The 22475-nt window shown below is 43.7% G+C and overlaps 1 protein-coding gene across 1 annotated transcript in view; it reads left to right on the plus strand.

Annotated features, from left to right (window-relative positions):
* dntt (deoxynucleotidyltransferase, terminal) overlaps positions 1-22475 on the plus strand; it is a 53012-nt gene that overhangs the window by 25163 nt on the left and 5374 nt on the right. Inside the window, exons 8-10 of the mRNA XM_076169280.1 lie at positions 7-109; positions 6189-6440; positions 7632-7715. Of these exons, the coding sequence (XP_076025395.1) occupies positions 7-109; positions 6189-6440; positions 7632-7715 (439 nt within the window). The remainder of the gene's footprint in view (positions 1-6; positions 110-6188; positions 6441-7631; positions 7716-22475) is intronic.

Below are 22475 nucleotides of genomic sequence, written 5' to 3' on the forward strand. Positions count from 1 at the left end.
CCCCAGAGGCAAAGAGTTTGGTCATGATGTGGACTTTATTCTGACTACACCTGAGCTGGGGATGGAGGAGCCGCTACTCCTCGCCGTGATTGATAGACTGAAACAGCAAGTAAGTGCTACTGTATATTGCTTCTGTTTTGCGCCAATCCTGCTGCAAAGCTCCTAGTGGATATGCATCATGAGAGGTGTCTCATTTCTGTCTCGCAGCATTTTAGAATCTTCCAAAAATAAAGTGAGAAACATCAGGCTGGTGTGGTGAGAAACCCGCTGCCTGACAGAGTATCAGTTGTTGCAGAGTAAACATTGTCTCTCATCTTCCTTTAAAGGAAAACTTAAAAGATGCCTTAAGGAAATTTGCTCTTGATTTTCATCATGCCACTTCCTGTGCTGTGAGCACTATTCCCATAATGACCCTACTTAGGGGGCATTAGGAAATTCAGGCATTCAGGAAATCTGGGGTTTCATTTAAAGAGGAGCGGGGACATTTTTCCACCAGAGAGAAAACCCTTAATATTTCAACAGAAAATGAACCACTCTGCGTGAGAATATGGAGGCGTAAAAGGGACAGGAAGGTAAACAATCTGAGCCACTCTGCTCAGGGTCCTGGTGATTGATTTTTCTGTGCCGTCTCATTTAAGCTATTAGTTGCTCTCCTCTTGTGTTCCTTTATCAGCGTCTCCGTCATGTTCTCCTGCCTCCTTCCATTAGTTGGGGCACAAAGTGTAACAGAGGATTTCATATAAAAAAGGAGTTCCGCGTCACAAATTGTATACATTAATGCAGAAGCCGAGTAACACCTGCAAGGAAATCTAATGTGCTGTTCTTATTTCAGTGTATGAAATAAATTGTTCCTTGACATTAATGCACATAGAAAGAAGAAAGAAGAAAGTCCTATCTGTCTAAACATGCCTGTGGATGTAATAGAAATGGCTTTGTCATGTCGTGGACACAGTTCATCAAGATATTACTTGGTTTTCACGTGAAAATATACATTTCTCATATACGGCCCCATGCATAAGTCAGTACTTTTACATGTGCAATATACTCCAATGCCTGCCAGTCTGAAATACTCAATTATTTGTGAGTCGAACAAAAAACATCCAGGCCTTGGGAGAAGCCATTGGCAATTCCGTAACACCTAGTCAATTATATACAGTGTGAGACAAATCTATGGGGGCTCAGTTAGATGCTCACGTTTGTAGTTTCTGATTTTGATGGATGTGACTTGCCAGGAGCGATGTCTTGTCTTCTCAGCCTGGATTATTCTTCAGCATGCATCCTGGATCATTACAGCAGTATCATAAAAAATACCTCTTTATTCAAAATATACTCTCCTATTCCTTGTCAGTGGACAGGGCAAACATTTACCGGCTTATCCCTCTTTGCTTTAAGTGCATAACTCTTGGAGCAGCAAGGATAAAAAGGCATTAAATGGTTCAGGCCAATTTTCCGCCATTCAGAACATTACATTCATTAGAGTCATTACAAGCTATATATATCTAAAGCCAAGAGAGAAAGCTGGTCTGAGCTCCTCCATTTAAGTAGCTTTTAATGGAAGATGATTGGGAATAGGTGAGGGAAAGTGAGGTGAGAAAAAGAAAAAAAATACTTTTTACTAACTCAATGTGAGAACTTTTACGGGCAGCTCAGGAGAATGGATAATATGTTCCATTTTCCATTTAGGGTTCCCTGGTGCTATGAATGGAAAATGGGCAAAAAGGGGGAGGGTGGAAGGAAAAGAAAAGGGGAAAAGAGGATAGAGGGAAGATAAACTATAAAGAGAGAGAGAGAGAGAGAGAGAGAGAGGGGGAGTCAAATATAAAACCTCGAGATAGAGACGATGTTAACGACCGACTATGTTCACACACACACCCACACACACACACACACACACACACACACACACACACACACACACACACACACACACACACACACACACACACACACACACACACACACACACACACACACACACATACACACACACACACACACACGCACACGCACACTGATTTAATTACTGCCTGTTCTCAAACGACAACAATAATTTGCTGTTAATATCGCACTAATGTGACAACAATGAAGTGTCTCCTGAAGTGTCCAATTAAAACTCAGTGCATGTAAACACATTTATCTAATTACATTAACACGAGGTCTTCATCACCATTGTGCAAAATTGATTCGACTTTTTCATTATGACACGTATCTTGTTGGGTAGTCTACAAAATAAAGCCTTAAATTGAAAATAAGAACACAGAAATGTTGTATACAATGTCCACCGCAATGTTTGAAGCGACATCAAACCTCACATGTTGTGCCATAGGACAGAGCAGATGCATTATGGGGGCAATATCACACCAAACAAATGAACGTGTCACTGCATGAAAAATAACAGAGGGGAATGGGGAAGGTCTCTCCCGCGGCAACACCGCCGTCTCCCGTAGACGAATGCCGTGTAGGAGAGGGTCATGAGAGGAGACAAGCCTTTGATTAAGAGCTTGACCACAGTCTCATCCAGCTGCTGGCTTCTTTTTGTCATCAGTGGGTTTAAAAATAAATCGCTCCATCCTCCCCTCTCCTTCCATCCCCAGCGCCACACGCCGCCTCTGTTCTCTCAGACGTTCATCCCGATCGTAATTACCTCCTGTTGTAACCGAACTCTCCCTGCTTGTAGCCCCTTATGTTCGCGGTAGGAACCGGTTAAAGGTGCACGATATTCAATGTGTACTGTATGTTGGAGGGGATAGAAAGGTAGAATGCGTTTGAGATGGTGAGTCGGGTGCAGGTGAATGATTTTTAGGGATCCTAAGATTGGACCGGGACGCTTTTCCTCCCAGCAGGGTGATATGGAGATGGGAAGGGGACCCTCTGTAGGGACGAGGGCACAAGAGACAGTGATTAAATGAAGGAAGCAGAGGTTGACTCTAAGTCGTGTAACCTTGTCATAGGCAATTGAGCCCCTGGGGGCCCCCACGTGTCTTCGCTCAGGCCTTATATCACAAGCAAGTCCCCCCCAATACCAACACCCCTCAGCACTCCCTTCAGCCTGCAGGGAGTTAAAAATACATCTATCTGGAAACGTCCTTGTAAAAATGGGTTCATCATTTTTTTTCTTCCTCCCGCTGATTCTGAAAGCATAACTCGGGGGCAGAAGCAAGGTCAGCCACCAGCTTCAGTGGCAGACGGATGAGATTCAGCTTGGCCCTGGTAATGGCGACGGAGAGTTGGAGAGAGCCGTGTTTCATCGTCGGCCCATCTATCATCTCCGCCTATAAATACTCCATAAGTGCAGTTGTCTGAAGGCTGAGCTCCATACGTATTGCCGCCATTATAATGCCATTCACCTCAGATTTATTGTTCAGCGTTTTGGTCAGAGTCAATACGGTTAGAGATCCCAGAGTTTTCCCTTTGGCGGTGTAAGTGATTCAGTCGGAGATGGCGCCCATACAAGCAGGGTTATTTTGCAGTCACAGAGAGTTAGTCACTTTGAAATCCAAATAAAATCTGAACGGTAATGGCCCACTGCTGACATTGAGGGGACACACACACACCCACACACACCCACACACACCCAAACACACACACAGACAGTCACACTCGCACTCACTTAAAACTTACAGCACTTTCATTCCTCCGATCATTCTCATCCCGGTCGAAAACTCCGGATCAAAGTCAAAGTGAAGTTCAAACGGTCCTGGTAAATGCCAGCTAATCTGCGACTTGAAGGCAGAGTTTGAAGCCTTTTCCCGCCGCGAGCCTGGAGACGAACGCAACACGAGATCACAGCACCTCGTGTCGCTGACAACATCTCGCGGTTGGTCACGGCAGCCGCGGCGACGTGCCGCTGCTGCTGCGACCTCTTGAGAAAAGAGGCGAGTAAATAATAATAAGGAAGGGAAGAAAAATACATCTTAGGTTAGTTTTTTTCTAAAGCCATGTTCAGTTGACACGGTGTTTCTTTTCTCTTTTTTAAGCCCTCAGAGGCAAAGCTTCAGGGGAAAGATTATCCTCCCGCTGTCCTCCTCTGTAATTCCCTCTGTAAACAGCTCTGGCGGAATAAGCTTACTCTCAGATGCTTGCTGACATTACCTGCTGCGTGGGAGATGATTATAGAGTGCTATTGGGCTAAACAGCCTCTGGTGCTGACTGAGACGGGAACTTCACGACATCCTGTTTTTCTGGAGGATTCTCATGCGTGTGTGTGCGTGCGTGCGTGCGTGCGTTCGTGCGTGCGTGCACGCGTGCGTGCGTGCGTCGTGCGTGCGTGCGTGCGTGCGTGCGTGCGTGCGTGCGTGTATTACACAGCAAGACGGAGACATGTTCGTAGGCAGGAGGTTCCAAAACCTCATTTAACTTTACACTTAAGGCATCAATACGCTTCAGGGCTGAAGGAAAGGTACCACCAGGAGGGACAAAAATATCTGACAGAACACCAAGTGACCTATATTTCTTCCTCTTTGAGGTAGACTCCAGGCCGTCTCCCACAGCTTGTCTCAAGTGTGTCTTGGGGGATTTTAATTTCAGATTATTCCGAGTTTTTAAGTCCTTTTTATGCTGTCGTTTTAGCCTCATTATTGAAGTGGAGTCACTGCCTGTAGCTATGCTATTACACACTGTAAGGGATACTTTAAGAATACTTCTCCCTGCCTATTATTGGAAGGCGAACGGTTATCTGTAATTGCAGAGGGAAGGAGGGAGAGAATAGAGAGGTCCCGGAGTGCAGCAGAGGGTGACATCAGGAATTTATCCACTTGGGCGACAAAGCAGTTGACCCCTGAAGATAATTAGAGGAATGAAAGTGAGAAGGGGGTTGGTGATTTCTTTGACATCCAGTCCCTGCATGCCACTCAAAGCTGGTAGCTGTCACCGCCGCAGAGAGCCTCACTTCCTCCTTACCCCCTCTGGGAAACTCTGTCCTCGTCTGATAAGTCGCGGCATGCAGTAAGACGGTCAGGCAAGGAATGTTTAGCTCCTCCGACTATGCTGACAAGGTGTTTAATGTGTTGTGATTAACCTCAGTCATGGGCTGGACAGGAAGAGTGGTTGGCCACCGCAATCGCTTCCCCAATTATTGCCGTTTAAGGAGAGCGTGGCAGATTTATGGCCGGCGAGAGGAAAGCAGTATCCTAACAATGATGCTGGCTGCCGGAATTAAATCGACAATTTGCAATCTTAATCGCTTTAACACTCCTGCATCCGGGGAGAGGCGTAATCAGCCAGGGCGAGGCCCAGCGGAAATCAATTTGTAGACTCATGCCATTTCTGCACTTCCGACTCGTGACTCGTGGCTCTCTCTCTCTTTCTCTCTCTCCTACACGCTGACCTCTTCCATGGCAGAGATTTCCATTATTTAAGGGGTGGAACCATTTACCAGGCGGGGGAGAGGACTGGGGTTCTACCTTCTGCCTCTCTCTCCTGTATCTTCCTCTCTCTCTTTTTTTCAGCACTCTAGGCTCAAATATATTCATTCATTGACATGCCGTGTCTTTTCACACTGGAAACTTTGGAACTAATTTCCCATTTACCATGAATGGATAGTAAAGTGTTTGTACCGGTCTGTCAGTATGCAGTTTCATGTCCTTTCCATCCTCTTTAGAAGTCTTGAAATCGCCATTGAAACGCCAGAAAAAGAACTCCACTGTACATGTTAAGCACATTTTTGCACTCAGTAGTGTATCAGCACCGTAACAGGTACGTTTCCAGTCTACAGCAGAATCTTTTCCTACATTTGTGTACCCAATTGTACCCCAGGATCCTCATGTGGGGTTAAATTCTTTGTTTTCGCTGTGTTTGTATAAGCCGTCATAGATTTGGCCCTAAGATACAAAATGAAACTTCTAAACCTTCTGATTTCTGGTATACTAGTAGCTGCATTCGAAACTGCCTCAAGGATATCGATCTATCTGTTTTTCCTGAACTGGCCTTGTTTAGGCCTTTACATTACACACTTACATTTGTACTTAACTGTACTTAAAGCTGTACCAATGGAGTACAAACCAGTGGTAACCGCACAAGACACAGTTCTGCTTTTATTTACTTTTTGAGTTTTCGTACAGTTGGGAAACGACCTTTGACAAGTGTAAAACCCAGGCTTGTTCATTTCTAAAAATACCTATAATGAGTTTGTGTGTGTGTGTGTGTGTGTGTGTGTGTGTGTGTGTGTGTGTCTTCTCTCACTTCTCCAGGGCATTCTGCTATTCTGCGACTACCACGCTTCCAGCTTTGATATGGGAAAGCTTCCCTGCCACAGGTTTGAGGCCATGGACCACTTTGCAAAGGGCTTCCTGATCCTGCGGCTGGAGGGCAGCCAGGTGGAGGGACAGGAGCTCCAGAGAGCTGAGGGGGACAACAGGGGCTGGAGGGCAGTGCGAGTGGACTTAGTGTCTCCACCTATGGATCGTTACGCCTTTGCTGTCCTGGGCTGGACCGGCTCGAGGGTAAGAGGGATTATAGAGACGTGATGACTTTGAGAAAGCTGAAGCCGGAGTGCGTGAATGCCATCGGAGAGAAACTAATTAGAATTACTAATTTAATAGTTGCCGTAGCAAGTAGATTATTCAGGCCTGCGTGACACTGACGGTTCCTGTAGGTTCACTGGGTTATTACACTGTCAAAATAATACAAAGATACAGACGAGACTATAGCTGACAGCATTGCAGATGGCAGACTGTAAACACCATGTTAGTGATGGACCGACGTGTCAAGAATAGATAATGAAGGATTATATATGAATAGAACACACGAGAGATGGAATTTGAATTAGCAGTGCTGAATGTTCTGATACTGGAAACATGATGAAACATGGAGAAATAATTTGGAATTATTCACATACATTTTTAATAACGCTACATGTTGAGTTCTTTGAAAGCCTTTGCTTTTATTTTTTGCTTGGGTTATCAGATATTCACATTCATGATGTCATGGCCCATAAATACTCTGAAAAAGAACAATGCTAAATATGCTAATGCATTGTGGGAATGGAATCTGTGTCAGGACTTTGTTTTAACATTCCCTTTCTTTTTTTCAAATGATTTTAATTTGTGGTTGAAGACATTATACACAAATGAGCTGAAGGGCGATAACAGTCAATGCAGGAAGTTTAAAAGGTTAATAATGTTAATAAAGAGATTAATTATTCATTTCACCATGGAATCACTTGCAAGGTTCTGGTGAAAACTTGACAAATGATAGGATTAATATTTAAGTGTGACATGGAGACAGACACGACACCGTGGCATCAAATATTGAGCATCAAGGTCAAGGTAGAATCTGCTGTCCAGGTTTAAGGAGATATTTTAGACAAACTAGTCACATGAACCGGACTCGAGTCCCATATTTGATGAGTTGTTGAGTGTTTGACGGGACTTGACCGTGGACTTGCCAAGACCTGAAACTTACTTGTTTCTTGCGCAGCAATGACTTTGTCCCACCTCTGCAAACCACCAATCAATGTGAAGTAATGCGCACGTATACAGTAATAAGGATGCCATTAATGTTTCATGTCTAAAAGTGCTTTTGTCTTGGGACATAAAAATAAAGGAAAAGAGTCATTTTTCCCTTTAAAGTCACAAGAGCAGACAAGTAAAACAACTATTTGGTTTCACACTATTGATTCTTTTCCTCTGCAGCAGTTTGAGAGAGACCTGAGGAAGTTTGCTCGAGTAGAGAGAAAGATGCTTCTGGACAACCACATGCTGTATGACAAAACCAAGGTACTCCATCATGACACACACACACACCTGCTGATTTATTACTCACTGGAATTGTGAACACTCATCACCAAAAGTGGAGAAGGGGCCAGAAGAGATAGAGGCTTCAAATAACTTGTTTTCACTCAGTGTGCAAAGTTATGGTGCTGCAGCAAGGGAGAGTAGACATGGATGCAGGTTTCTTTTAATTTTGTTTTACGCAGAAAAGTAGTGGAAAAATGTTGCATGGACTTCTACAGACAAAATCCTCCACTACATGCTGTATAGTCTGCAACCATCAAATCTGTAAGGGGATGAGAAAAGCACCATTTTTAGGCTGGTAACTTACTGCAGATTACATTTCACTGTGATCTATCGCTTCCTTTGGGTGCAGAAGTTTTCCTGTCAGTGCCTTTTTACATCCCCAAAAATTGATTTGGCCAGATAGGGCAAATCTGCTGCATTTCAGTTTGTAGGAATTCAACCTTCGTCTTCTGCTACAATCCCATTGTCTGATACAGATACGTGTATTTAGTTTTTTTTAGACATAAATCCTGTCTGGAGAAGTTTAAACTGGTGGGCTGGATAAACCATAGGGTAACACTGTGTTGGTGAACAGGCTGTGACTGTTATACTAACAGAATACATCCACCCAAAGTGTGTAAGAATGCTCAAACTTTCCTTCAAGTGATTTTAAAATGAACAGGGTTTCACAGGAGGGGGAGAGAGAGACTGTGAGAAAAGATCCAGCAGCAGTGAATGAGTGTAAAGTCAGTGGGATCAGTGTTTTTCCACAGAGTCTGGGCTTTGTAGTGTGTGCTTATGAATCTGGATAGTGAATTACTGTCAAAGCCCTGGTCCTCAAAGGTTATTGGAAGGATTAGGTCGATGTGCTGGAATGGCACAGCAGGGAGAACTTAGTCTCAGATTATTCCATGCAATATGTGTTCCCACTCTGAGTGAGCAGCAACTTGATACTGTTGCAAGGGTGAGATTTTTAATAATAGCACACTGCTTAGTGTTGGAGGGTTGATGCATTACAGATCACACACACACATACACGTGTAAATGTATGCACAACGTACACAAGTAAAACACAGCAATGTAAGTGGTTCAAATCCATCTAACAGTTGAAGTTAATTGTGTCGGGGAAATGCACACATTTCTAGCTGTAATAAGCTCCATTTTAGTTTCACTTTACACCTTGTATAAGGCACACAATCAATGAGCCAAAATCTATTAACAACACTTCATATTAGACTTATTTAAACAATTAATTCTCTTCTCGCCCACAGTGCCAGAGCTAATTAGGTTACGTGTGTTTAGGAACACTTTGACTTTGTTTGAATAATGAGTCTAATTGGCTTCAGGAGGAATAATTTATATATACTGTATGTGTGTGTGTGTGTGTGTGTGTGTGTGTGTATGTGTGTTCGCCTGGCTGCCATGCTATATAAATGGATATACCCTTGTGTGCTATTGCTGTCACCTCAGGTAACCTAGGTAACGTGTGGAAATCATTTTTGACAACAGGCCTGATGACCTAAATGATAAGGCGGACAGAGGCTGAGGTGAATTTACAGCCCTGATTGTCAGATTTACTACAGGGAGTTTGATGTACAGTAATTAGGCTTTTTCTAAACAAAGACCAAGAAAGTAAAATTATATATCTGTCGCACAAACAGACCCCATAATTCACCCATTAGAAGTGTGAATGCTACACATACACATCAGATGAAAAACTGCACAACCTCCGCGCACAGCCGTCTGATTTACAGTCTTTAGAAAGTGAGATATGGCTGCACCTCTCCTGAAGGCACAATCGCCTGCGTGTAAAACTTAAAAAAGATTGACACTGCTCTCCGCCTGAAGGATTCAATTATTCAGCAGGGAAAACTTTATAGTACTGACAAGACGACAACAAGAATTCCAGGGAACCATCAATCTTTGTGACAGGCATAGCTGCGGCTCGTGTTTATCCTTTTTCCCCCGCAACTATTCATCTTCTCCTGTAAAGCGTTCCCCTTCTCATTTCCATGCGTGGGGCAGAGCGGGCCCGGCCTGAGCTGTGAGCAGAATGGGACGAGGGTGTAAGGCGTATCGCCGCGGAGATCGACAGGGGGGTGGGGTGGTGGGGGGGGGGCGAGGAGGCACTCTGTCACCGCGATATCCCTGTCACCGGCTCTCTGGAGACCGGGGGTCACAGTCCCTGGGATCACTGGGTGGCAGCTTCCTGACAGATATTATACACAAGCAGCCAACTCAGATGGTGTTTATTTAAATGCAAGGGCAGAGCCGGGCCTGCTGACAGTGCAGTCATCCATGCACTGTGAGTGGACGTGGAAAAAACATCACACACACACACACACACACACACACACACACACACACACACACACACACATATATACATATACCACGCGGACACTTACACGCTGTTTGGGTTTGTATGAGTTTGATGATGTCTTGAAAGTTTGTGGAATTTAAGAAAAGTTCAAGACAGGCGAGGAAATGAGGAGGAAGACTTTCTGTACAAACAACAATCACATGCCAGGTGATTTAGAGCTTAGCGCTCAGCGAAAATCTTATTTAAACACACGCAAACACCAGGGGGGAAAGAAGTAATGAAGTATTTCACCAAAGTTCACTTCTTTTGCTATACAACAACAGAAAAGTACTGATTGACTGTACGACTCAAAACATAATCGACCAGGATTTGGATCGTAAGTGGAATGATTTAAAAGATGGTTCAGAAGTCTTTGTGCAACTTTGACCCCTTCATATTCCCCATGTATAACCTCTGGGCTGAAAGTTTGATCCTGCCCTGTAACCTTTGACCTTTGACCAATCAGTGATTCCAATACGCCCGCCGGCTCCCACGCAGTGTCAAACGAAGCAAAGAAAGAGAGATTGAGATTTTTAATATCTTACATGCTTTTATCAAGCTCAAAATGAAACAACACACAATCTGACGAGTAACTGCAGCCACCAGTTGCATTAGATTATAAAGTAAAGTGATGTAAAAAGGCTCACAAATTGGTAGTTATATACTGCCAGTACCTAATGTTTGCATCTAAGTACATTAACTGAGTAAATTTGCTAAGTTCCCCTCCATCTCTCTTTAACTCTCCCTTTCTCTCTCTCTCTCTCTCTCTCTCTCTCTCTCTCTCTCTCTCTCTCACACGATCATCTCACCGGTGCCATTACTTTCCAGGCTGGTTTGAAGGTCAGCAGATAGCTTAATAGGGTACATTTCAGACAGAATCGCTCAGCGGTGTGACCCGTTTTTCATTCCCCGCTCCACCTCACAGCCATAATTAACGTAATGAAGATCAATTAACTGTTCTGGTGTCTGTGCACTGCCACTGCCTTCACACAACACTGGCCATTCCCTCCGTTCCCTCTCCCTCACCGCTCCAGGCAGGCAGGCAGGCAGGAAGGAGGAGGAACCAGCTTTTTTTCCCCTTCTTTCTCTCCTGCCCTCACTCTCTGCCAGGTCTCTCATTAATTGGCTGGACGTATGGCAGAGGACGACGCGATAATGGCACCTTCATCTTTTTTGTCCGCGTCCCTCCTAATTGGCTCAGAACTTATTACGTATCTTTTATTTTTTTAGGGGACGGTCACCGCTGCACATTTGATTGCTGCCACAGAAACAAAGGGAGCGGATAGAAGCGTCTGATTAAAGGGCCGACATCTAAACTGAGGACCAACGGCGGTCATTTAGAGGACTTTAATCTGGTAGCGTGGGCTTCAGAGAACCTCTCAACGGATACAGGCTGGTCTCTGTCTTATTATAAAATGCTTAAAAAAAGATTAGAGGGCCATACTAACGCTAATGTTCTCCTCCCAATTAAGTACGGGCTCCGGGGAACGCTTGAGTTACTAAAGGGGGACGGCGGTTGTTGAGAGCCATCGCATAAAGACACAACGACATTGGGTTCATACAAAACATGTCTTCCATTTGAATTCTTAAGCACCGACTTGTTTAATTCAATTTGTGCGCACAAGCGGGAATAATCCAAATAGCTGCACCGAATAGGAGAGAGCGAGGGGGGATAATCCATACCAATTGTACGAAACGACCCTGAAACACAAGGCATTATGGGTATCAGGTTTGGATCAGTGAATCAATTAAGCCGTTCCTTATGCTCGCAAAGCCGCGGCTAATAAAATGGAACAGAGGGCGAAGCCAGAGATGAGATGATGGAATACAGAGTACACACACCGTCACTCTGCTTAGTACAGGAAGTCACAGCTACAGTACGGCGTGACATCACTCTTAGCCAAGTTACAGGCGGGATCAGATTCCTTCTCCCGCTCGTGAAATCCTCAACCCTATAGCCAGGATGACAGCTTACCGGAAAACATTGTCCGGGCCCGACAGGTTTCGTTGGGACGCTGCGAGCGTTACCCGACATCTGCACATCCTCTGGAAATACACTGCTGACTTGTAGCGCCACAGGCACTTACAACCGCCATCAGTTTCTCCCGCTGCCGCCGCTGGATTCTAACTGAAGTGCGGAGTGGCTGTGGGTTTGGTGGGAGAGGGGGAGGTGGAAGTGGGCGGGGAATGGGGGTGGGGTGCGTGCTTTTGGCGCGCGTGTGTGTGTGTGTCCTTTGCTGTAAGTCTGAAGGTTTGTGATAATTAATATGTGTGGTGGGCTTGATGAATGAGGACAGGTGGAGGATTTCATCATGCCTAGACAGACCGACTCCCTCCCCGGGCAGGAGGGATCCGTGACCTGCCCAACACCTCTGGAAACACACACCCTCTACGTGCGGCGACGTCTACCCTTGAAACTCTGCGTACGAGTGTGTGAATACTCAAAAGTATTCAGGCTTTACATTTAGAATATTTTCCTGTTCTTTAACATTCGTTCTATTGCGTGTACTTTCACATTGCATACATGTGTTACACACTGTATTGCATACATGTGTTACACACTGTATTGCATACTTGTGTAAGTGTGTGTGTGTGTATCAGCATGTGTGTCTCTCAGAGAGTAATTAGTCTATGTCATGTGTAGGAGTGTGATTAATGAGGTTCTGGTCAAAAGGCTGTGAGCAGAGATGTCCTGGCTTTGGTCCTGAGGCTTGGCTCCTGATATGAGAGAGCAGCGTTCACACTCTCCTCCTGCATGAGCAGCATGTAGATTCAGCCGTCTGACAACCAGCCGCCGCCATTACAAACAAGCGCCCAAGCCATATGACGGTCACAGGCTGGAAGAAGGCACAGATGTTAACTGGGACTGTTGCTCAACTAACTAACTACACATTTCTGTGTGGTGAGATAATGAGACATCAAACATGAACTATGACCTCAACTCAGCATTTCTTATTGTTAACAACCACCAATACAGACATAAAGGACCAAACATCCAAATTCAAATCTTTCCTTGTTTTTGCTGGTAATACCTGCAGGACTAAACTAAATGGACCTTATTCACTTCAGTGTTTCCAAGTTCGACTTGTCAAACTTAAAGCAATTAAATTGTTTAAAGGTTAATGGTTCAAAGAGATTCCAAAGTATGGAAAGTAAGCACTTATCCGCTAGTGTCAAAGCAGAAGATTTTAATGCAACGCTCGTCGCCAATTTGGATGAAGAGAGCTCGCAGATTCGTCCGACCAGCACCCCGCCTCCGTCCCCCCCATCCCCCCGACCCTCTGAGCAGTGGATGAGTGGACAATAACAGGGCAATTGCACTGGGCTTTGGGGAGCGGCGGTTTAGAATGCCCCCCCTAAACCCCCCCCCTTTGGATGAGGCTGAGAGGCAGCGTTAGCGGTGAAGATAGGAGCTGCCTGAAAGGAGGTCCCACACTCAGCGAGGAGAGAGGAAGGGGGGAGGAGAGGTTTAATTTAGCGGATGGTGGCACAGGGACCCTCAGGGTGTCACATACTGCACACTGACTCCCCCCCCTGCACACACACACACACACACTTAAGCACACACTCCTTGGTATATATCGTGATAGACAAGAAAGCAGCGGAAGGTGCGGTCCGTGTCCTCTAAACATCCTGGTGGCAGATTGGTGGAGTTGGGAGTTGGGAAATGTGCCGTGGCATTTATAAATGGAATGAAGTGTGGAGTGGGTGGGTGGGGGTGGGGTGATGGTGGCGGCTGGGGGTGACGGTGGTGATGGTGGCGTTCACTTAACGTTCCCGTTTGCGAGCGTCTCTTCTCGACCTTGGTGGCACGTCTGTTCTTATGAATTTTAATTAACAGACTGAGATGAATGGACCTGGTGTAGCTGTGTTTGATGAAGGAGCGTGCACTTTCAAAAAATACTGTTTTTCAAGGTCAGAAGTGCCTCCATGTGCCACGATTTTTCTCACACAACGTATTTGATTGGTATGTGAAGCATAAGTAAAGCCTTTTAGTGCAGGTTCTAAAAACATAGAAATACCAGAGGCAGTAGGAGACATTCTGCAAATACCACATCTGCACACACACACACACACACACACACACACACACACACACACACACACACACACACACACACACGTATACATACAGTGTAATAAGCACTCCTGCCTTTATTGCATGTTCGGAGGTCATAGCGAGAAAATTGGCTGAGAAGAAATTCAACACATCTCTGCCTGTAATTATAAGAACAAATATGATTCTGTTCTAATTAAAAGCATGCCGCGATTTCACGCAATTTCATTACCTCTTCTGTTTCGGGTGATAGATATTTAGCTGACATTGTGAAGCTAAAGCCGCTTACGTTGAGCGCGGCAATAAAACAAGAAAAAAAACGGAGAGAATCTTAAATTATTACTGTGCATTGCATGGAGTCACGCTGCTAAAATAAGACGAGCACATAATTCTATTCAGGGTCTTTCTTTCTATTCCAGTAGAGAACAATAAAGGAAGCTGAGGTAGGTAGGGAAAAAACTGAGCCGAAGGGAAGTTTTTTTTTTCCTTTGACTAACATGGGTGTAAACAATATGTAGCATTTCATTAAGCGCAGTAAGTGGATTAGAAGATGAATCATTGTCATTGTTTGTTATTGTTGCAGAAGTGGAGTATTCCAGGAACATTGCACTGGTAATTGCTTCACTGGCGGTTCTATTTTAAGGAACAGAAAATCATTTAAAGTTTTTGGGGGGGTTTTTTCCACTTCCAGGCTTCTTTCGGTTTGTGAATGGTGGACTTTATTTCAGCTGTGTGTGGTTTGTTAGGGCTTCATTTTGCCCTCAGTATAAGGTTGCGTTCTCTTTTTGCTTTTCAACCACATTTTTCCCACACAATTGCGTCATGACCTTAGTTCGGGTATCGCTTTCATCCATCTCGACCTCGTTTATGAGCCGGTATCAGAATTCAATCTGTACCCGGATGTCTCATGTACAAAAGGAAAAAAAAGGAGCATTTTTAAGGTATAAATGCACACAAAATACCTTAAACTGCAATGTACAGTGTCACAACTGCAGCTAGAGGTCTTAATGGTCCAATACAGCCTAGAATAGTCAGGTCTGATCCAAAATGTCTACACGAATAGCACCAAATAGAGAAAGAGAGAGTACGTTTGACCACCAAGGATGCCACTGGACTGAATAAAATCCAGAATCTGTAAAATATCAAGTACTGCGGGTGACATCATCATCACTGTCACAAACAAATGTCATCACCACTGGCAGATAAACAATGTAACGTCGCACTGTAGGATAGAAACGACTCACTAACTCTGGCAATGTGTCCAGTGTGAGTGTAAATTTGGTGCTCAGTTTTACTGGAAATGTTAACAATCTCGACAGGATTGTCATCACCACAGGTATCAATGTCGCCTCCACAGGTAGACGCAGCATCACTGTGTGTGAATTTGTCATCACTGCAGGTAGAAACATCATCTAGAGTAGAATAACAGACCCACTATGCCTTCAACTCGTGTCCAGCCGTACGCAAGCAGCCCAAAACGGCAGATTTTCATCCTCGGAGGAAACAACAAGCTAACAACAACATCCCTGTGACAGCTCTGTCCAGGAAAATTGGACAGTTGTGAAAATAGAGCAATATTGCGCGATATCTCAGAGCAGAGCAAAGCTGGATGAGGAGTAGTTTCTTAAAGTTGGATCAGACTGCAGGATTTAAAAACAGGACCATATCGTATAAACACAGACAGTCCGGTCCAGGTTTCTCCTAAGAAACCTTGTCATACAATTCAAAGAGGAGGAGGAGCTCCAAAGTAACTATGAGATAAGGATGAAGGAATTACAGGTTATTCATACAGGATTTACAAAATTCACCCGGCTCAAACCTGCCATTGCGGTGTGTTCTGTAGTGGAGACACTAGTGGAGACTCCATAACAAACATGGAGCTGGGCCAGCATCATCCTGCTGCTGTCAAAATGTTTGGAATTGTAACTTGTTGGAAGGGAAAGATAAGCACGGGAAGGGAAAAGCTGTTTAACAGACGTGGACATCGGGAGTTGTTTAGTTCTGCAGAATGAGCTGGAGGCTTGACAGTTTGGTTTGGTTTCAATTCAATTCTAAACTTTTGTTCAGAAGCCACATTTGATTCTGTGACAGTTCTCTCAGACACGCTGCCAATGTGGATCATTGCATAATGATGGTTGTACTGCTGCTAAAAGTTTTTTAATGGACAGAAGACTTTAGGAATCAGCCAACAGTATGATTGAACACACTTTGGAGAGAGGCGGGATATTTGGCACCAGGAGTGGAGGTTTAGGCAACAACAAGAAGGCTTTGTACCGCAAAGGTTTACCAAGGTCTGGACTGAGACAGATGGTACCTCATGAGATGTTTGCGATCAGGGAGGCACCTGCTAGATGAAAATGGGAACATCAAGTTCACAGTATGAAATGGGACATCAATCACCGACCAGGAGAGGTCCTTTGGTCTTGGTCTGTGTTCTGTGTGTTCTTTTTCTTCTATTCAGGAAACTGTTACTCTTTGTTCTCACGTTCCTGGATTCCTAATGTCCATCTGCATCCATCCACACAGGCCAAGATCATTTTTACCGAACTGGATCATTTACCATTTTCTGCAATTTCTTCTTCTACAAAATTGTACGAATTCCAATATCATCAAGTTGAACCAAATTCCATTTTCTACTAAATTCTCATAATTGTGTGAATAACTGTGACCACACTTCTTATTGTCTCTCTTTACTCACCTCCTTTGCATAAATCACACCAAAAAAACTACATCTGCTCCCTGTTTCACCACCATTGTTATTAGTTAAGAGTGTTAAGAGTCTCTACAAATGCTCTAAAATTGTTTGGCATTGCCTACATTGTAGAAGCCATTGTAGAAGTTTGAGGTCACATGCTTTGCTCAAGAGCACTTTAAGCAATAGTTAGGTGAGGATTATAACTCATTTACACTCATCTGATTCTCTCTCTCTTCTCTTTGCTCTCCAACACACACACACACGGTCCATGCATCCCCAAATCACATTGCAAACCTCCCAGTTGGGTCATTTATTGTTGCACTTTTGCATCTCGTATCACTGATTGATTCTCATTTGCTGTCACCAGAATCTAATCTGAGTGCAGGTGCTATTATCAGGATCTTCTTTGCTTGCTTAAAATGTCTCTGACGACTCTCCTCTCCCTCTCTCTCCCTCACGCTCTCTCTCTCCGTCTCCAATGTTACTGCAGTAGCCATGCAACAGGTCTGTCTGTCTCCTTGCATTTATTCTGATTAAACACCCTAATCTCCTCTGGGGAGGAACTGCCACTCAGCATTACAAAGACAAGAGTTTGCTGGTTCACCATAAAAGCCTGCACATGTTTCCGTTTTTGCTGCCAGTCAAAAGGGGTTCAAGGAATTTTTCATGGCGGGGATGTGCTTTGATCACAGCATTTTAGACATTTTCCCAAGTACGTCCTAGAGTTAGAGCTGAAAGGCTGTGAGCGATGGAAGTTGAGCGCAATTAATGCAGACAGGTAAATCAGCGTGGTGGATGATGGATTATACAGTGACAACCCTCACTGAGTATAATGTGAATAAATAAGGTGTTTACTGCACTGATGCCTAATTTCGAAAGGTTTTTTACGACCGGACTATGAATAATGTATGCATATCAAAGCTTGAATTGAAAGACGAAGGACAGTTTGGCTGAAATCTTATTGGAATAATTTTATCTTCTGGTAAATGTTACATTTTCTTATCGTGCACTGTTGGTAGTTGTAATTGGCCAAGAGATAGAACAATAAGATCAGCGATCCAGAAAATTATCACCGCCAGTCATATTCCACGTGAAGGGATTGTAATTGAAAAATCACTGATTTTCATGAGGTCAGTGTGTAGGAATGCTGCCCGTGTCCTCCCCCTCCTTAAAACGCCAAGCCCCGTCTCACACACCGCCTAAGTTAATTATCTCCACGTGACAGGGGAACAATGCAAATATGGACATTCATTTCAGGTTACAGTTGCCATCAGACTGGGTCACTCAGCATGGAGGTCAGAGACACAATTACGTGGTTGAAATGGGAACGATGGGGGTGAGTGACGTTGTAGGTCTGCTGCATTAATGGTGCATCGTGAGGGAGTGAGCCCACTGCTAAACAGCCAAGATAGTTTGTTTACCTGGTGCATTATGGGAGGTAGTGGCATCTATCCATGCTCTCGCTATTGCCATAATGACGTGAGTGTTTTCTTCTCATACTCACCACTCACTGTCTTTTTCTGTTGGATATCTTCCCTCAGCTGTTTGGAGAAAGGTGTTGACAAATGTCACAGCTTCACAGTTTCACTCTCGTATTGCTGCTAAGTTTCATGACTGTGACAATTTCCCCCGCAGTGAAGAAGTCTTGAGGCGTGTTTTAATGATTTCTGAGCGGTCACCATTGCTGCACAACAGGATCTGTCATCAGGCGGCAGAGAAGACAACAGTTTTAATCTTAAGGCTTTTAGTCACCAACCGCACACTTCAAGGACAAATGAAGCTGTCACAAATGTGCTTAGAGTTCAGCGACTTTTCATGTGTTAGTGTGAATATGTGTGAAAATGAGAAAAGCTGAGAGAGGAAATGGTGAAGAACAGAACAGTAATACCATCTCAGTAAATCACATCATTTAGAAAACAAACCATTCATTGTCAAACATTATTTATTTATTTTTCCCCCCAGGAAATTGCCACAACAAAATAAGTGATCTTAATCACAAAAATCAACACATTTTGCTCATGGCTCCGATTTGTAGTATGTGATGTGATTGTGTAACCCATAGCACTCACACATAGAATGAACATGGCAGAGAAAGACAGACTGACGTATGAGGTGAATTACAGAGACGCGTCATATGAATATAAAGGACATTGTGTGCTTTTGTTTGTTTGCTCCATTGGTCATAAGCTGTTCTCTTTGACGAGGGTGAATCATTGATAAATCACTTTGACAGCTATTGTCTGACGAAGGCGGGTAGTAAGAATGGATGGAATCTGAAAAATAGAAATGACATACAGAGGGAGAAAGATGACTCATAGACGCTGACAAAGGATGGAATTTATTTATAAAAAAGCAGAACTGGACTGTAAAAGAACAGGATGATTGTTGCCAATACTGATGTGAATGTTTTCTTCTCACATACTTGAATTCTACCACCACCTCTTTGCTCTGTCACCTCTTTCACCATTGCCAGCTTACCTGCTGCCTTCACTTTGCCAGGCTCCCATCCACCCACACAGTGCCTGTAACCAGGGCTAAACTGGAGGGAGAGCGTGTGGGGGAAGTATTTATAGATTGTATTGAGCCTGAAAAAATAGCAGGTTATTATCACGCCGCATCCTAGAACCTGCAATCTATTTTTTCCTGAAATTACAGTTTAAAGAGATGAAATAAGTTGTCTGTCTGAACTTGGGAGGCAGCCGAAGAAGAGGACAAATGGAGAGAGGACAATGAGAGAGATGGGACGTGAGGAGGTGTGCAGGAGATGGGGGGGCGGTGGAGATTGGGTTGAACAAGGGTGTCGCCTCTCTCAGGAGACAGATCCTGATCCATTATTGATGAAAGTGAATGGCCAAGGGTTTCAGGAAGGTCCGATGTTGGGCTGTGTCCTCTTGTCATGTAACATTAATTGACACAGCCCTTGCAGTGGCACAGACACCCAATCACTCCGATGGCTCCTGTTTCAGTTTGCCCCATGATTTATTTAGAGGGACACTCGACTGAACAATCATTGAGGTGGTTCAGCCGCATCCTGTGGTCTCACAGATAAACCACACCACCTCTTTGTGTAGAGGTGATCCCACAGTCATGACCTCTACAAGCTGTGAGTGATTAAATGTAGAATACCAGGAAATGTGTGGAGACAAGACATGAAAGGAATAAATTGATTGCATTTTTCCGTGTTCTTCACATCGCACCCAGGCTTTATGGGCTCCTGAGATGCCATGTCTTAACGCAAACAAAGCCGAAACAAGGTCAGATACATCTTAGTTATAGGGGGATATAAGATTCAAGTTCAAGAATCAGTAATACACAACCAGATAACACAGTCAGGAAAGCAGACTACAGACTGGTGACATTTAAAATGAAGCAGAATGATTAACAATAGAACAATACTGTATTTATCCAGCACCCTCCCCCTCCTCCTTATCCTGGCCGCTTCTAGATCTGTCTTATATGGTTCATTATCAAGATCAATCAATCATTTGCAATCTCCCCTAAATCACAGAACGTGCGAATTCTCTGCCCTTCCATGTTGTTATTAAATCTGCTTGTGTCAATGTGGAGCGGACAGAGACCTCTGTCTTCTGCTTAAATGATACACTGCACATGATTCACAAAAATATTCACTCTTAATTGGACAGAATGTATGCAATTTGGACTGCATCCATATATCTCCTGCCCATTTAACTTGTGTTCATGGAAAGTGGCCTTAGCTTTGATCAAATTTACATTACAACATAATTTATTCAGAATTAAGCACTCAGCTCCATCTTATGTAAACTCGTGCGTATGTTTTATCCAGGTCCCTTGGTTTTCATAATATCCGTGGAAATCTTAACCAGCTATCCTTTCCCCTGACGTGCTCCGAGCCAGTGCATGCATGTTCTACTAAGATGGGTGATTTTAACATGTTTTCAAATGTGCTGTCCATGGTGCTGAAAGCAATGCCGCATCGATAATAGCTTTATATGGTATTTTTGAATCGAGTGGCAATTAGTCTCCTTTTCCTGACAGACAAAAGAATCCCTTTTTAAATAGCGGCATTGCATTCAAATGACCTCGCTGCGGCTGTGCTCATTTACATAATCAGTCTTAGTAAATACCGTAGTAAATTGAAAACATGCTGCAGTGGAGACATTTGCACCATGGACGGTCATTTGTGTCATGCTTAGTAAATCTGGGACTTTATTTATATCTTCTGTATATCTCATGGTAATTTGCTAAAACTGTGGTTGATCCTTAAAACTTACTGTGTTTTTTTTAGGAACAATAACAACCCTTTACACCATTTTAAATGTTACATTTAATAAGAGACTCCTCAAATACAGCTTTAGAACCACTCTGTCGCTCTATTGCAGTTAGTCAGTGCAGAGTTTGATGGGAGTTGTGTCAAATCAAATCAGCCCTTTCCATTCTTCTAACAGCAGCCTGCTCTGAGCTCCCTGCTCCCACCATTTTGTGATGGAAAGAACAGTTCAAAGCAAAACCACCACAAAGATATTCCGACTTCTGGGTCACTGATGTGACTACAGGGTACCTACAATTATACTGAGGCAATTCATTTGGCTACATGTTGCTCTAGTCCTTGGAGAGCTATTGCTCAAGAAACTTTAATGGGAGCATATCATGTGTTTTCGTATTTCCCTTCAGTTTTCCAGTGTCATATAGTCGAGAGCACATTAAACACCTTCAAGTTACAAAACGTTTAAACCCCTCGAAACTTGCCAGTATGTGATGATAAGTTTCTTTTGGCATCAAATTTGCGAACAGAGTTTTGTGTGGCACTCACTGCAGAGGCTCTGTAGGACTGAAAACAGTTTACTTGATGTGAAAATATGGATGGTTGGATTGATCACATTCAGTAACGGTCTGCTTCATCTGTGTGAAGTGCTGGTTGTGCCAAACCAACTCCCTGGTCTCAGTAAACTGGCAGTGTAACTATGAATCCCTGTGACCCTTGACAACAAAATGGTTGTGTGCAGCTGGATTATTACTGCTCCATAGTGCACCTGTCCTTCCATAATGGCACCGTCACAATCATAGTGAGTCAACAAATGGCTAAATGAGTGCCAAACAAAGCTGCATGCATCAGACAAAAGAGTGCTGGCCCCGGTTGACAACATCACAAGAATAGAGCCCCATGTGCCTTTAGAAAGATAACATAAGCTTGATTGTCCCCTGGAATCATTATGTTTTACGGGCTGTGTCACTGCATCAGGTAGGATTGTTGTGTAAGTGGTCACCGTTGGAAAAGACATGAAAATATGATAATATACTGTAATAACTTAATCTGTCAGTCAGTCAATCTGAGGTCAATTTGTTTTACCATTTCTTACTCTTCAGAAAGGAAAATACCCACAATTTATTTATTACACACACATTAGGCAACAGAATGGAAAATTGGCATGAGATTACGACTTAAAATGATTGGAAATAATGCAGTGTAATGGAGTGATGAAGTGAATAATGAACGAGATTACACAGGGAATGAATCAGAAAAATGTGTCGAAGATAAAAATAACTAAGTACCTAATCAGAAATGGAGGTCTGGCAGTCGGTGCAGGCAGAGGTTCAGCAGGAGACGCCTGTGACGGCTGTATGGATCTGTTCCAGTAGTGACGGCTCTGTCAGTCAGACTGGATA

The sequence above is a fragment of the Genypterus blacodes genome, unplaced genomic scaffold (assembly GCF_046128005.1).
Source record: "Genypterus blacodes isolate CSIRO-AG114 ecotype Tasmania unplaced genomic scaffold, CSIRO-AGI_Gbla_v1 ptg000195l_1, whole genome shotgun sequence".
NCBI lineage: Eukaryota > Metazoa > Chordata > Actinopteri > Ophidiiformes > Ophidiidae > Genypterus > Genypterus blacodes.